This window comes from Castanea sativa, chromosome 9 (genome assembly GCF_040712315.1).
Source record: "Castanea sativa cultivar Marrone di Chiusa Pesio chromosome 9, ASM4071231v1".
Lineage (NCBI taxonomy): Eukaryota > Viridiplantae > Streptophyta > Magnoliopsida > Fagales > Fagaceae > Castanea > Castanea sativa.
This window is the reverse complement of record NC_134021.1, coordinates 7,806,123-7,822,397: the sequence shown is the minus strand read 5'-3', so window position 1 is coordinate 7,822,397 and position 16,275 is coordinate 7,806,123. Positions and strand designations below refer to the sequence as shown.

Here is a 16,275-nt window from a genome sequence, read left to right as displayed (position 1 = left end):
CTTTTGTTAAGGACTTTAAGAGCATGCAATTTTAGCTTTACAAATTTGATCTTATAGGTAGGACTTTATAATTTATAGAGGCACTCTCTTCTACTCTCAGAGAGAGAGAATGGACTGAAGTGGATCTAATGGACTTAACAGACCTAAATAGATTAAATGGACTGAACTCACCGAATAAATTGAAATGCTACACTAATATTGCTCAATAGAATTAGACCGAAATGGATTAAATGGACCGAGTTGACCGAATGAACTAAAATCCTACACTAATATTGCTCAATAAAATCGTAGTAATAATAAATATTACACTTAAGCTTTTAAATATTATATAGATGATATGTGTATAGGACTATGACGCTATATATGTTGACGAAACAATGTAAAGTGAAAGATTATTATACTGTAAATGCATGCTTAATGAATCTTCTTTCATATCTTGGATAAATACTAGCTATACAACCAAAAACCAAAACAAAACAAAAGGATAAGTACTAGCTATGATGTAAAAACAACAATAGAATAAAAACTTATGCACTTTGATATGAGATGAAGGGGGAAAAAAAACTCAGTGACTCATAGAAGTGTGTTAGGCTGATTCACCATGTTGCAAATATCTTGAATTAGCAATGTCAAGTTCAGTTGAGAAGATCCCCCATCTTCAACAGAACTTTTTGCCATCTCGCCAAGCTCTCTAGCTCGTTTCCTCCTCTTTTCTCTATCCTCTCCTTCATCCATTAGCCTATCTATCGCCCCCTTGACATCTTCTTTCTTCACCAACACCCCAATCTTCTCTTCCTCACCCCACTGTACAGGATCCTCCACCCCAACACTCACAGCAATTTTTAGTAAATGTACTACTAATTTCTCATTGAGAAACTGGTCCGCAAATAGAGGCCAAGTAAGCATTGGCACCCCAGCACATATTGCTTCTATGATTGAATTCCAACCGCAATGCGTTAAGAACCCTCCAACTGAAGAATGTGATAATACGAGCAACTGTGGAGCCCAACCCCAAATCAAAAGGCCTCTCCCTCTGATCCTTTCTTCAAACCTCTCTTCTAAAATCCACTTTTCCAACTCTTCTGACTTATTTTCTCCCTTTATAACCCAAATGAATGGTCTGTTTGATGCTTCTAACCCCAATCCTAGCTCTATCAATTGGGAAGGTATTAGATTACACAGGCTTCCAAGGCACACATAGACTACTGAGCAGGGTTCCTGAGAATCAAGCCACTTCATGCATTGATGCTCTCCAATGGAGGCCTTGTTACCTCTCTCTGCCTTATCTAAGTGGTCCTTATTGCAAAGCGAAACAGGGCCAATACACCAGACTTTATCTTCTCTTGCTTTCTTATATTCTTTGACATATGCTGGCTCCAACTCTTCGAAAGTATTTACAATAACCCCATATGAGGCTAAGTCAGCTGCTAGCATTTGCTCACTAAGTTCTTTCATTCTGGAATCTCTGGGCAAAGGTAATTGGGATTTATTAATTTCAACACGGTCAGGCAAGCCAGGCAAGACAAAGTATTCTGACTCGGAGGATATCCTCTCGAGAGCCTTGTGAACTCTTAAGTTGTGAAAACACAAGTGACAGAAGCAACCTACTCCGAGGAAGGAAATCCTTGGAATGTGAAACTTGAGAGCAATATTAGCTGTCCACGCCAAGGTCACGTCTGAGATTATGCAGCTTGGTTGCGGTGCCAGCTTCTCAAACAACTCTTCCACTGGCTGTTGTAGCATGCTAGTTGAACTGAAAAAATTTGTGCTCAGTTCTAGTGAAGGTAGCTTGTCAAAATTGTCACACCCTTCTGGTATTCCTACCCCTTCACATGGAAATTGAAGCGATATTACTTGGATTTGGAGCCCAGATTCAACAGCACGAGCTAAACTTGTTTCAAAACGGGCTGCGTTATGTGTTGTGGTGATTACAGTGACAGATACACCTCTTTGTGCCAACAATTTGGCAATGTCGATCATAGGAATCATGTGGCCTTGGGCCATGAGAGGAAACAAGATAAAGTGAAGTGGCTGGGATTGAGAAGCCATGGCAAGCAACTAGGGGTAGACGAATAAAGAGACTGAAATACAGTTATTTACTATATAAGCTTCTCTTTCTTGTACATAATAGTGAGATTTATTCTAGAGAGACACCCCATTGGCACCTTACTGGTGATGCAAGAGCTTACGTAAGCTGATTAGCATATTGGTTTATTCTGAGAGATTGTGGTTCAAAGGTAGCATAGTTTCTTGTGGATAATATTAACCATCACCTCGATTGAAAACTGTAGTGTACGTCTCTCACATGTAGATTGAGCAAAGAAAAGATCATAACAGAGAGGAATAGGAATCAAGCAACTGAAAGTAGAGAATAGACCACGGTGTTCGTGAATATTGAGAGAGAGTTGGGTGCTTGCTGTCCATGATTTTAAGGACAAAGAGCTAAAACTAACAGACAAAATGACAACGATTCTCTGAAATGATAACGATGGATCGTTTGTGGAGGAACGACAGCCAGTTTTATGTATTGACACAATTATTTTATAAAAAATAAAAGTGTAAATTAAATATTTGGTCTCTATCTTTTATATTATATTTTAATTTGGTTATTAACTTTTCAATTGTGTCAATTTGGTTTCTAACCTTTTAATGCATTGTCAATTTAGTTTCTGTTATTATATCTTGGATGAAAATTGATGAAATGTCAAATTGCCAATATAAAATTTTATTGTATTGTCACATTAACAAAAGCTAATTTTTATTTTGGCCATTAGATGTCTCATCAATTTTCATCCAAAAAATAACGGTAAGGACTAAATTGATATGGTACTAAAAGGTTAAGGACTAAATTAATACAATTGAAATGTTAGGGATCAAATTGAAATATGGTGTATATAATAGGGATCAAATACATAGTTTACTCAAAATAAAATAAAATTAGGGTACTACCAAAGTGGTGGGCTAATTATAAATATAGCTAGTCGATATGCCGTTTCTACTAATGGTAAATGTTTTTTTGGCACAAGGTTGAATTGTATTTTTTGTCACCTAAATTTAAAATGTTGTAATTTAGTCCTTAAATATTTTAAAGATATCAATTTTACCATGTTTTTTTTCCGTTTGTTGTTAAAAGGATTATATATACCATGGACGAAGTGGTGAAGCTGCAAGTTAAAAATGTGGGATTCTTAGAATAAATATACTAACAGATAAATTGAAAAAGTATAATTGATACATTTTTAAAATTTTAAGGATCTAATATTGATACTGTGGAGTCATGGATTTTAGGATTTGGCCGAGAAGCATGGGTGGTCCGAGTCCGAGAAGTACTATCTCCTCGGATAAAGCCAAACGTAAATTTAGTATAGATTCTAATGATCAACGATGACCTTTCAGGAAGTTCTAATGATAGCAACGAGCATTGTGAACGTACAAGAGGGATAAGGACTCAAAAATATCTAAGGGAAAACTGCTACCACCGCATTAATGAGGAAGTAACCTCTGAACAGTATTATGGCAGCCTTACAGCCACCCCAGAAGACTTTTAGAGAGGGCTGATGGGACAACCATCAACTGTCCACATGTGGTCCACATGTAGGGTAAGGATGAAGGGAGAGATGTAATGTAAATAAGCGTAGAGATCTCAGAGAATGGGGGATTAAAGAAAGGAAAAGAGAAAGCACTAGAGGAATCTCAACAATTCCTGTAACCATGGTCATCCAATATATGCTAGAACAGAGCTCCTCGGACTGTGCCGAGAACCAACTTTCTCACCAAACCGGGTTCAATTCTTGTTGGCTCATCATTCAAAACCATATTAACTGTTATCCAAACACTAAAATCTAACTCTTTGACCCACTCTCTACAAATTTATTGTACTGGGTTCACTGGGCCAAGATCCCTTACATTTTGGGCTTGGTTTGAAAATTGTGTCCCCACAATTGGCGTCGTCTGTGGGAAGAGCTTGTGTGATAGTGAGTGCAACGGTTAGATATGATACAATTGAGCCCCCCATCAGTAAGAGTCCTTGGGGAAAGCCATTATGGTGGCCAGTTTGCTATGTGAGCAAGTCACTACATGTGGCACACAGTTGTTGTCCTAACTTAGCTTCCGCTCAGGTCTATTCTACAAAGTGCGGATTATACGGGGAGGATTGCTGAATGGGGCACAGTTCTGGGGGCTTTTGACATCAAGTACATGCCTCGTACCTCTGACAGGAGCTAGGTCTTCGCGAATTTGGTGGCCGAGTTTGCTGAACCTCCATTAGAGGAAGTGGCAGCAACATATGAGCAATTCAAAGGGGCTTTGTGGCGGGGCTAGTTCTTGAAGGTATATATTGACATCTTCTAATCTTTTGAAGTGGTTAAATAGAACCTTAACTATGCCGGGTCATCAGACCTCCTGCTTTGGAAATTAACACACACTGGCATCTTTTGAAGTGGTTAAACAGAACCTTAGCTATGCCAGGTCCTCAGACCTCCTGCTTTGAGGAAATTAACACACACTGGTATCTTTTGAAGTGGTTAAACAGAACCTTAGTTATGCCGGGTCCTCGGACCTCCTGCTTTGGGGAAATTAACACACACTGGCATCTTTTGAAGTGGTTAAACAGAACCTTAGCTATGCTGGGTCCTTGGACCTCTTGCTTTGGGGAAATTAACACACACTGACATCTTTTGAAGTGGTTAAACAGAACTTTAGCTATGCCGGGTCTTCAGACCTCTTGCTTTGGGAAAATTAACACACACTGGCATCTATTGAAGTGGTTAAACAGAACCTTAGCTATGCCGGGTCCTCGGACCTCCTGCTTTGGGAAAATTAACACACACTGGCATCTTTTGAAGTGGTTAAACAGAACCTTAGCTATGCCAGGTCCTCGGACCTCCTGCTTTGGAGAAATTAACACACGCTGGCATCTTTTGAAGTGGTTAAACAGAACCTTAGCTATGCCGGGTCCTCGGACCTCCTGCTTTGGGGAAATTAACACATCATGACATTCTCTCTTCAAAGTGTTTAAACTATAACTCAATCATGCCTCGGTCCTCGGACCAGATGATGTGAGAAAGTTAACACATCATGACATTCTCTCTTCAAAGTGTTTAAACTATAACTCAATCATGCCTGGGTCCTTGGACCAGATGATGTGAGAAAGTTAACACATCATGACATTCTCTTTTCAAAGTGTTTAAACTATAACTCAATCATGCCTCGGTCCTCGGACCAGATGATGTGAGAAAGTTAACACTTCATGACATTCTTTCTTCAAAGTGTTTAAACTATAACTCAATCATGCCTCGGTCCTTGGACCAGATGATGTGAGAAAGTTAACACTTCATGGCATTCTCTCTTCAAAGTGTTTAACTATAACTCGATCATGCCTCGGTCCTTGGACCAGATGATGTGAGAAAGTTAACACTTCATAACATCTCTCTTCAAGGTATTTAAACTATAAACTTGATCATGTCTCGGTCCTCGGACCACATACTTTGGGGAATTATCATTCCACAACATCTATTTGTTTCTCACTAAGTGTCAAGACAGGCCCAAAATTATAACCAAATCCTCAGATTGGTAGCTCTGAAAGGAGCAATTCACAGTATAAGTATGGGGCGCTTGAAATGACACTCCCACAAGTGTAAATCAAAGGATCAAAGCAGAATCAACTCTTAAGAATTCAAAACCCCACTTTTCTCCTTGGATGCGAGGAGAAAACCGGAGTTTTGAGGGGCTATTGTGGGGTCATGGATTTTGGGATTTGGCTGAGAGCATGTGGTTTTGGCCGAGAGCATGTGGGTTTGGCCGAGAACCATGGGTGGTCCGAGTCCGAGGAGTACTATCTCCTCGGATAAAGCCAAACGTAAATCTGGTATAGATCCTAATGATCAAGGATGACCTTCCAGGAAGTTCTAATGATAGCAACGAGCATTATGAATGTACAAGAGGGATAAGGACTCAAAAATATCTAAGGAAAAACTGGTACCACCGCATTAATGAGGAAGTAACCTTGAACAGTATTATGGCAGCCTTACAGCCACCCCAGAAGACTTTTAGAGAGGGCTGATGGGACAACCATCAACTGTCCACATGTAGTCCACGTGTAGGGTAAGGATGAAGGGAGAGATGTAATGTAAATAAGGGTAGAGATCTCAGAGAATGGGGGATTAAAGAAAGGAAAAGAGAAAGCACTAGAGGAATCTCAACAACTCCTGTAACCATGGTCATCCAATATATGCTAGAACAGAGCTCCTCGGACTGTGCCGATAACCAACTTTCTCACCAAACCGAGTTCAATTCTTGTTGGCTCATCATTCAAAACCATATTAACTGTTATCCAAGCACTAAAGTCTAACTCTTTGACCCACTCTCTACAAATTTATTGTACTGGGTTCATTGGGCCAAGATCCCTTACATTTTGGGCTTGGTTTGAAAATTATGTCCCCACAATTGGTGCCGTCTGTGGGAAGAGCTTGTGTGATAGTGAGTGCAACGGTTAGATATGATACAATTGAGCCCCCCATCAGTAAGAGTCCTTGGGGAAAGCCATTATGGTGGCCAGTTTGCTATGTGAGCAAGTCACTACATGTGGCACACAGTTATTGTCCTAACTTAGCTTCCGCTCAGGTCTATTCTACAAAGTGCGGATTATACGGGGAGGATTGTTGAATGGGGCACAGTTCTGGGGGCTTTTGACATCAAGTATATGTCCCGTACCTCTGACAGGAGCTAGGTCCTCGCGAATTTGGTGGTCGAGTTCGCTGAACCTCCATTAGAGGAAGTGGCAACAACATATGAGCAATTCAAAGGGGCTTTGTGGCGGGGCTAGTTCTTGAAGGTATATATTGACATCTTCTAATCTTTTGAAGTGGTTAAATAGAACCTTAGCTATGCCGGGTCCTCAGACCTCCTGCTTTGGGGAAATTAACACACACTGACATCTATTGAAGTGGTTAAACAGAACCTTAGCTATGTCGGGTCCTCCGACCTCCTGTTTTGGAAAAATTAACACATCTCAACTTCTTTCACACTTCTCAAGAAGAGAAACACCTTTCACTCATATGGCATCTCACTTGGACACACCGCAGCAAAGAAAAAGAAAAGGGGTATGAATATTTTTGGGTAGAGAATTCTTTGACTACCTAGGCACTACTTGGTTGGTGAGTTTAAAAAATATTTTTCAGTATTTAAACAATATTACACATTGGTGATGAGCAAAAATACGCGAACTCCAGCTCGTCCAAAGGGGTCGTTCATAGCTAGAATGGCTTCTCTTGTCAGGACGATCGTCCATAGGAATGTGGCTCGTCCATAGGGAAAACCCCTAGACGAGCCCTAACACTTGGAATTATTCCTGAAATTATTTTGACCATGTGTCACTATTTGGATTCACCATTATAACTTCCTTTGCAGGAATTAACTTCCACAACAGTTATAGGAGATGAAACGTTCTAACTCCTATAACGGTCGTGGAAGTTAACTTTGAATTCTCAAACCTCCTCATTTGTAAGAGAAGTTATGAGACAAATAACCACTCCAAGACCACGCTATATAAATGTTCATTCACATCAAGTGAAGATAAGTTATTTACAATTCCTGAGAAGTTGGAACTCCAAAATTTAAAAGATAAACTAACTTTGGCATCGGAGGGTTCTTGGCCGGTCCACCCCGGTCACCTTTGATCTTTTGCTCTTTCTTTTTCAGGCCTTCAAAACAGTCGTTAGACCTTTGAAGCCCAAAGCATCCAGCCTACTAATTTTTTTCTTATCATCACACATAATTTCATACACTTTTTCACCACACGTATTTCCAAAAAATACAAATAACATTACTAGAACAATATTATCAAACGGACCTCTAATGTCTCAAAATAGAGGGAAAAAGCTGAATTCTCATTGAAAAATGACAATTATCATTTTGTACCAAGTGTTCTTTTTAATTTAAATTACTCTTAAACCATATAAAACTGACTCTAGTCCATCTTAAACTATTAATACAAAATTTCTTACCAAACTCAGTATTAAATCTTGTAAAAATTATATGATTCTCAATAAAAAAAATTCATATACAAATTTCAATAGATCATTATATTGTATTCTAAAAAAATTAATTGTTCATTTTCAATATATTTTCATAACAACTAAATTTTCATGACTTATTTGAAAAATGTGAACATTAAATAAATTCATTTTGTCACAATAACATAAATTACATTAAGAAGTAAGAAACTATAGTATTCTTTTTTTTCCCCTTTAAGTAATAAAAAATGACTGATTTGTCATACTCTACCAAATAATATCTTTACTAGTTAAGTTTTTTTAAGAGTAGACAAAAATATAAAAATGAACATTTGTAGTATTTGTGGGGAGTAAAAGGACCCAAGTGGGCATATGGGCCTTTGGACTGTAGCATGGAGGGCCGACCTGCTCCAGAATTAAACTCTACGAATTGGCCCATACGCCGAGGATCCGAGGATACAGCCGAGGGCGAGCTTCTCCTCGGACAGGTCCAAGAGAACTCAAAGCTTCATTATGAAGGTCAAGGCACAACTCTGGAAAGACTAATGGTTAAAGGGGGAAACCCTGAATCTTCAAGGTACACCGGTGTTAGAAAAATACCAAAAGAAAAGGCTGCCACCACCACATTAAAGACTCTACACCTACCTCCCTGGCCGCATTAATGGGGAAGTGACCCCTGAACAGTAGAACTGAAACTTTTGGTCACTATTCAAAGGTACTAAGAAAAAGAAATATCTAGGGGGAAGGGGGTTAGAGCAACACATGGATAAAGCATCAGAAAAAGAAGTATTTAAGGGGGATGAACACCAGAGAAAATGGGGGATCAGTAACTAAGAAAGAAATTAAGAATTGTAATCTTTAAGGAAGAAAGAGAAATAGTAAAGAAATAGTCTTCGGCTCAAGTCCGAGGAGACCCATTTGCAATTATCATTCATTATTTACAAGTGTTTGTTTATAAAAGCCTGTTATCAAGTTCTCAGTACCTTTAATCTAGGTTTCGAACCCACACTCTACAAATTTCATTGTTTAAGGCTCATTGGGCCTGAGCCCATAACCTTCTTTGGGTCCAGGTGCAATTGTGCACTTACAGTATTCATCTTTAATACGAAGTTTAATATGTTTCTAATTTTTTTTTATATTCACTCATATGTACGTATGAGATTATAAGTTAGTGTAATCAAATTTTGGAGTGAAAACTTGCCAGTCTAGATTAGAAAGATTTTGGTCTTCACTTATAAGATTTAAAAGAAAATTCTATCCACAAAATGATCCCTCCATTTTATAATAAACTGAGAGGATAATTTTTTTAAGATAAATAAGAAGATATAGAGAGTTTTTTTTTTTTTTTTAGATGACTATAATTAATGGAAAAGGATCATATTCATACCTTATCATAAATAGTGACACTTACATATTTTAAATGCTAGTGGTGAACCCTCCAATATTACCCAATAGGCCCAGTAAAAGTTATAGGATAAAACTTAGATACAACTTTTACGTATATTATATTAAGTTTCCAATTAATTTCAAATTCAAGGCTACATTGGCAATGCTGTGCAAACAACTTTATCTTTCCCAATAAAAATTTAAATTATACACATTTAAATTTAATTCAAAATTATAAGTCACTGCACCTACAGAATTGTACACGTGTTCTATCTAATAAGTTATAATATTACAACACCAAATGAAGGCAACAAGTTGATAATGAGTTATGATCACAACCAAAAAAAAAAAAAAAAAAAGAAAGTTCACAAGCTACTTGTAATTTAGATAGTGCAGCCACAAATGTCTCATTACTTAGGCTTGAGTTCCATGGATAGTTTCCGAATATCTTCAATTAACAATGCAATGTCAAGGTAAGAAGACCCTCCTTCTATTGCTATCTTTGCCATCTCTGCAAGCTTTCTTGCTCTCTCTCGTCTATCTTCCGCTTCTTTCCCTTCAGTCATTATCTTTCCTAAAGCATCCCGAACTTCCTCCCTCTTCACCAATACCCCAAACTTCTCTTCATCCCCTAAAGGAACAGCAATTTCAGCCCCCACTCTCTCACCAATCTTCAGTACTTGAACAACTAACTTCTCATTAAAAAATTGGTCAGCAAACATAGGCCATGTTACCATTGGCACATGTTACCATTGGCACACCAGCACAAACCGCTTCTAGCATTGAATTCCAACCACAATGTGTCAAGAATCCTCCAATTGCAGGGTGTGACAAGATTAGTACTTGTGGAGCCCAACCCCGGATCAAGAGGTCCCCCCTCCCTCTTGTCCTCTCTTCAAAGCCATCCTCAATTATCCACTTCTCAATCTCTCATTTTTATCTTCTCTAATCACCCAGATGAATGGCTGGTCACACGCTTCTAAGCCTAACCCAAGCTCTATCAGTTGTAACAATGTAAGGCGAGAAAGACTTCCAAGACAAGCATAAACAACAGAGTTCTGAGGCCATAAGTCAAGCCACTTGAGGCACTGGTTTTCATCAATTGAGGACTTGTTACCTCTCTGAGCCTTGTCCAAGTCTGCCTTGTTGGAAAGTGACACCGGCCCAATACACCAAACTTTATCTCCATTTGCCTTGCGATACTCTTTTACATATTCTGGTTCCAAGTCAACAAAACTATTAACCACGACCCCATAAGCTCCTTCTTCAGAAGCATTTATCTTTGAAATCCTTCAAGCTTGTATTCAAGTTCGTAGGTAACTGTGCTCTAGTTAATTCAATTCGATCAGGCAAACCAGGAACAACAAAAGGTTCTAAATCAGAGACAGTAGCACTCTCATTGACCTTGGATGCAAGTATATTATGACAACATAAGAGATTGGAACAACTTGTTCCATCAAATAAAATTCTTGGTATATGAAACTTGGAAGCGATGTCACCTGTCCAAGCAAGATTCTTATCAGCTATTATGCAGCTTGGACTAGGTTCCATCTCTTCAAGTAATTGTTCTGGTGGTTTCTGTAACTTACTAACAGCATCAAAGAAGTTCCTAAATAAGCCACGCGAGGGGACTGTATCGATGTTTTCACGTCCTTCTGGCAAGCCAGCCTCATGGAGTGGCAACTGGAGTTGAACTAGTCGAATAGGGAGTCCAGAATCAATGGCACGGTTGATGATTGGTTTGATTCGGATGACATTAAGAGGTGTGGTTACATTCGTGAAGATAACACCACGTTGTGCAAATAGTCTGGCCATGTCAGTTGCGGGAATAAGGTGTCCTGGGCACGTTTGTTGTACCATAACAAAGTGAAGCTGATGAGATTGAAATGCCATTGATGTTTTTGTGAGCTAGTGTTGGAGAAATTGAAATGGCTAAAGTTCAAATTTACTAGATGAAATAATACTATAGAGATTCTTTTTGTGCCTCTTTAGTATTATTCTTATTACTTGTTTGTGGCACCAGAATTTTTCTCGTGTGTATTATCTGCTAATCGTGCAGATGACGTACGTGATGAGCATACCGATGACTAATATACAATATCATGCTTTTATATGTCGCATGTCGGCCATGACTTTTATGTCTTTTGGCTTCGTGTTTTGGTTGCTGAAGAAGTGCAAGTTGCAATTGATATGGAAGCAAATTGCCAATGTTTAAAGCTACTGCTTTTAAGGAAATGATTTGTTAATAAGCTAATAGTGCCCTTACACTCTGTTTGTTTCAGCATTAACGTTTTTTAAAAAATAGTTCATTTTTCAAAAAATATTTTCTAGAAAATTGTTTTATTTTCCAGTGTTTAGTAACGACTTTAAAAATGAGCTTGAAAATGTTTTCTGGTGTTTGGTATGCAATTTTTTTAAATATTTCTTATAATTTAAAACATGTATATTATGTAAACTAACTAATGTAATCATTATAAATAAAAAACCAAGAATGAATTTGGTTTTCATACTAAACTTTTGACAATAGATACAATCAAAATTAATTAGTTGTCAAATTTTCATGATCTCTACTACTCATCTTGCTCATATATATAGACAGTAACGTACGTACACACACGCATATCAACCATTTGTCTACTATGGTCAACCACGAGTTTTTAATATTACTCTAAATTATGTATTTACATTATGTACTGCATAATATATCATCACTGCATAGTATTTGCCAACAAAAAAAAGTATTTGCCAACAAATGCAATTCTCCTAAACAATTATCATTCATTATATAAAAATATTATTAGTCCACAGTAAAGATTGTCCCATGTAAAAGCAATTTAGAGCAATATAGGTATTATGTTTAAAATTTTCATCTTTTACTTCATTCATTCTTCTTCTTATTTTCTTATTTTTTTATTTTATTTTTTTTCACTTTATGTACGAAAAAGAAGTAACTTCTGCTTGGAATCCATCAAACCAAAAATTTCTTAGAGAAAAAAAGAAAATCAAGCTTGAAATTCAAAGCAGAAAATTGGGATTTTGGTAGAGAGGAATGAAATAATTACCGTTGCAAATTTGTTCTCCTTTGCAAGTCGGAGTTATTGACTGATCAGTGAAGGAAAAAAAAAATCTAATCAGAGAATTGTGTTATAGAGGGGAAGAGAAACATGGAGAAAAGAGAGAAGAGAGACAGTTAAAGAGAGAGATCTATGGGAAGAGGAGAGATTAGAGTTAGTGACAGTGAGGGTATGAGGAGAGAAAAAGCAAAGGGAAGAGAGAGAAAAAGTGAGAAAACTTACCATGAGAGAGAGAAGATGCCAAAAAAGTATGTTTTTTTTATGGTTATAGACGAAGATAATATTTATAAGAGATGTAACGCGTGAGGGAGACATTGTTTTCCAAAAAAAAAATTTGGAAAACAACCTATAGAAAATAAGTCTTATTTTTATTAGAGTTTTCCGTTGACTAAAGATAGTTTTCCATTGACCAGGTTTTTTTTGTGCTACCAAATACTGAAAAATATGGAAAATTATTTTTACAGAAGGTTTTTCAGCGAAACAAACAGAGCGTTAATATGGAGTTGAATGGGGTCCTATATTTTAATTAACGAGGTTTTGATTAATGGGTGCTCTCTGCTCTGTGCACAGGTTTCAAAATAGTCTTTTTTTTTTTCTTTTTCTTTTTTCGCTGAATTGTCTTACTTGTATTAAGAAGCACAAGAAACTAATTAAAAAAAAAAAAGTGAAAATGCATTTTTGTTCTTTATATTTTGACCATATTTTCATTTTGGTCCATACTTTTTAATTTTACAACATTTAATCTTTACAATAAAAAATGTATTCCATTTAAGTTCTTACTGTCGTCTCACTAATAAAAATTGTTACATGATAGACGAAATATACTATTAGCATATTAAATGCTAATGTGACCATTAAAATAATATCAAAAAAATATTTTGTATTTTTTAAATATAACGTACACATTTTAATTAAAAAAAAATTCATGACTAGTTCAATTTCTTATAAAAGGTCAATTGATTCCATAATAAATTTCAATCTTATCATGACTCATTAATTAAGGGGACCCAACTAACATTACGTGGAGCAAACTTAATGTTGAATTTGACCAAGATTTACAACAAGTATTTTTATAATTGATAGATGTGAACAGACTGATCTAAGATTATGCCAATTGTCACCTAGCAAAAACAAAAACAAAAAGCCCTGATTGCAAACCAAAAAAAAAAAAAAAAACGGAAAGTTCTTTTTAATAATTTGAGTATATGAATATGGCACTAAGATGTTGATGAAACAGTGTGAAGTGAAAGATTATTGCACTGTACTTCTTTCATATCTAGGATAAGCACCAGCTACGATGTAAACAAATTACCTATAACAAATTGTGCACTTTACATTAGATGAAGGGGAAAAAACTCCCCATCTCTTATAGAAGTGTGTTAAGCTGATTTGCCATATTCTGCTTGTTGCTTATATCTTGAATTAGCAGTCTCAAGTTCAAGTAAGAAGATCCCCCCAATTCAACAGCTCTCTTCGCAATCTCCCCAAGCTCTCTAGTCCTTTTCCTTCTCTCCTCTCTTTCCTCTCCTTCATCCATTAGCTTGTCTATGGCCCCCTTAACATCTTCCTTCTTCATCAACACCCCAATCTTGTTCTCCTCACCCCACTGTAAAGGATCCTCCACCCCAACCCTCACACCAATTTTTAGTACTTGCACTATCAATTTCTCATTGATAAACTGGTCTCCATATAGTGGCCAAGTTAGCATTGGCACCCCAGCACATATTGTTTCTATGGTTGAATTCCAACCACAATGTGTTAAGAACCCTCCAACTGAAGGATTTGATAATATGAGTAACTGTGGAGCCCAACCCCAAATCAAAAGGCCTCTCCCTTTGATCCTTTCTTCAAACCTCTGTTCTAAAACCCACTTTTCCAATTCTTTTGACTCATTTCCATCCCTTATAGCCCAAATGAATGGTCTGTTTGACGCTTCTAAACCCAACCCAAGCTCTATCAATTGCGAAGGTGTTAGATTACATAGGCTTCCAAGGGAGACATAGACTACAGAATAGGGCTCCTGAGAATCAAGCCACCTCATACATTGATACTCTTCAATAGAGGCCTTGTTACCTCTCTCAATCATATCTAAGCGCTCCTTATTGCAAAGTGAAACAGGGCCAACACACCAGACTCTATCTTCCCATACTTTCTTGTATTCTTCGACATATGCTGACTCCAACTCTTCGAAACTATTTACAATGACCCCATATGAGGCTAAGTCAGCTGCTGCTATTTGCTCACTAAGTTTCTTCATTCTTGACTCTCTAGGAAAAGGTAGTTGGGATGTAGTAAATTCAACATGGTCAGGCAAGCCAGGCACGACAAAATACTCTGACTCGGAGGATACCTTCTCTTGAGCCTTGTGAACACGTAAATTGTGAAAGCACAAGAGACAAAAGCAACTTCCTCCGAGGAAAGAAATCCTTGGAATGTGAAATTTGCGAGCAATATCACTTGTCCACGGCAAGCACATGTCGGAGATTATGCAGCTTGGCTGTGGTGTCAGCTTCTCAAACAAATCTTCCACTGGCTGATGTAGCATGCATGTTGAAGTGAAGAAATTCGTGCCCAACTCTAATGAAGGCAGCTTGTCAAGATTGTCGCACCCTTCTGGTATTCCTGCCTCTTCACATGGAAATCGAAGTGGGATCACTCGGATTTGGAGCCCGGATTCAATAGCACGAGCTAAACATGTTTCGAAACGGGCTTCGTTATGTGTTGTGGTGATCACAGTGACAACCACACCCCTTTGTGCCAACAATTTGGCAATGTCTATCATAGGAATCATGTGGCCTTGGGCCATAAGAGGAAACAAAATAAAGTGAAGCGGTTGGGATTGAGAAGCCATGGGCATGTATCTAGAGGTAGACAAATTAAGTGACCGACACATTCATACATATATATAACACATTAATACTAGATAAGCTTCTCTTTATTGAGTATCTTTTGCTTGTGATGCAAGAGATTACATAAAGCATATTAATTGGTTATTCGATGTTGACCTCATGGGTAGAACTTAGAAGTAGTTTGTTGTGGATAATAACAATAATAACCCTTTGCCAACTCCATTGAATACTGAAGGAAGTAGCTTGAAAGGAACAATGCTAAAGAAGGTAGAGAACGGACCACCGAGTTAAAGAGGGCTGGTTGCTTGTGCTTTCCGTCAATGATTTTGGAGAACAAAATGACAAAACGAAACGGTTTTGGGAAAATAAGACAAACCGCTTTTGAGAAAACGACAACCATTTTATTCATTTATTTATTTTGGGTTGTCTATTTAATTACTTTTTAGGCGTGGCCAGTGAGCACGGGACAGTGGTGAGTGGACACCCATTTTATTTTATCGAGAAAAACAAAGCCAAAATGGTGGGCTGCTTTTAAGAGAGAAATTAGGAACTCTTTAGTGCCAAATTAACATGAATCCGGGATTGAAGAATGCCAAAAATTACACATGTTATCTTATTTTGGGGTTCTGCAGAATTCTAGTCTTCGCACTCAACTGGTTGGTAACTTATCTTCAAAACATTTAGGATTTAAATCTCTCTTTTTATGCTAAGAGCAACCATATTATTATGTACAAAAAATTTTACATTTTACACATTTAAAACTTACTTTTTCTATTTTACACCATTATTTTTACAAAAATACCTACATCAGTTTGTCTATTATACACACTTATTTAATAAAATATTCATTTTTTTACAATTTTTTATTATTCTCTCCCTCGCCGCCTCTCTCTCACTCAGACCCATTCTCTACAACATCAAAGCAAGAAACCAAAGGCTATGGCAAGCACTGAA

At 37.4% G+C, this 16,275-nt stretch overlaps 2 protein-coding genes and 1 pseudogene across 2 annotated transcripts; all 3 read right to left on the bottom strand.

The window, feature by feature from the left end:
- Window positions 1-407: 407 nt before the first annotated feature.
- LOC142610999 (UDP-glycosyltransferase 73C11-like) lies at window positions 408-2,106 on the bottom strand. Its single transcript, XM_075782987.1, has one exon. It carries the CDS (start codon window positions 2,047-2,049, stop codon window positions 574-576), a length of 1,476 nt encoding a protein of 491 aa, XP_075639102.1. The 5' UTR covers window positions 2,050-2,106; the 3' UTR covers window positions 408-573.
- Window positions 2,107-9,703: 7,597 nt separating this feature from the next.
- On the bottom strand, window positions 9,704-11,310 carry LOC142611431 (UDP-glycosyltransferase 73C5-like; annotated as a pseudogene).
- Window positions 11,311-13,666: 2,356 nt separating this feature from the next.
- On the bottom strand, window positions 13,667-15,587 carry LOC142611001 (UDP-glycosyltransferase 73C11-like). The gene has a single exon (XM_075782990.1). The coding sequence runs from the start codon at window positions 15,363-15,365 to the stop codon at window positions 13,839-13,841; it is 1,527 nt and encodes a 508-aa protein (XP_075639105.1). The 5' UTR covers window positions 15,366-15,587; the 3' UTR covers window positions 13,667-13,838.
- Between the last annotated feature and the right edge of the window lie 688 nt (window positions 15,588-16,275).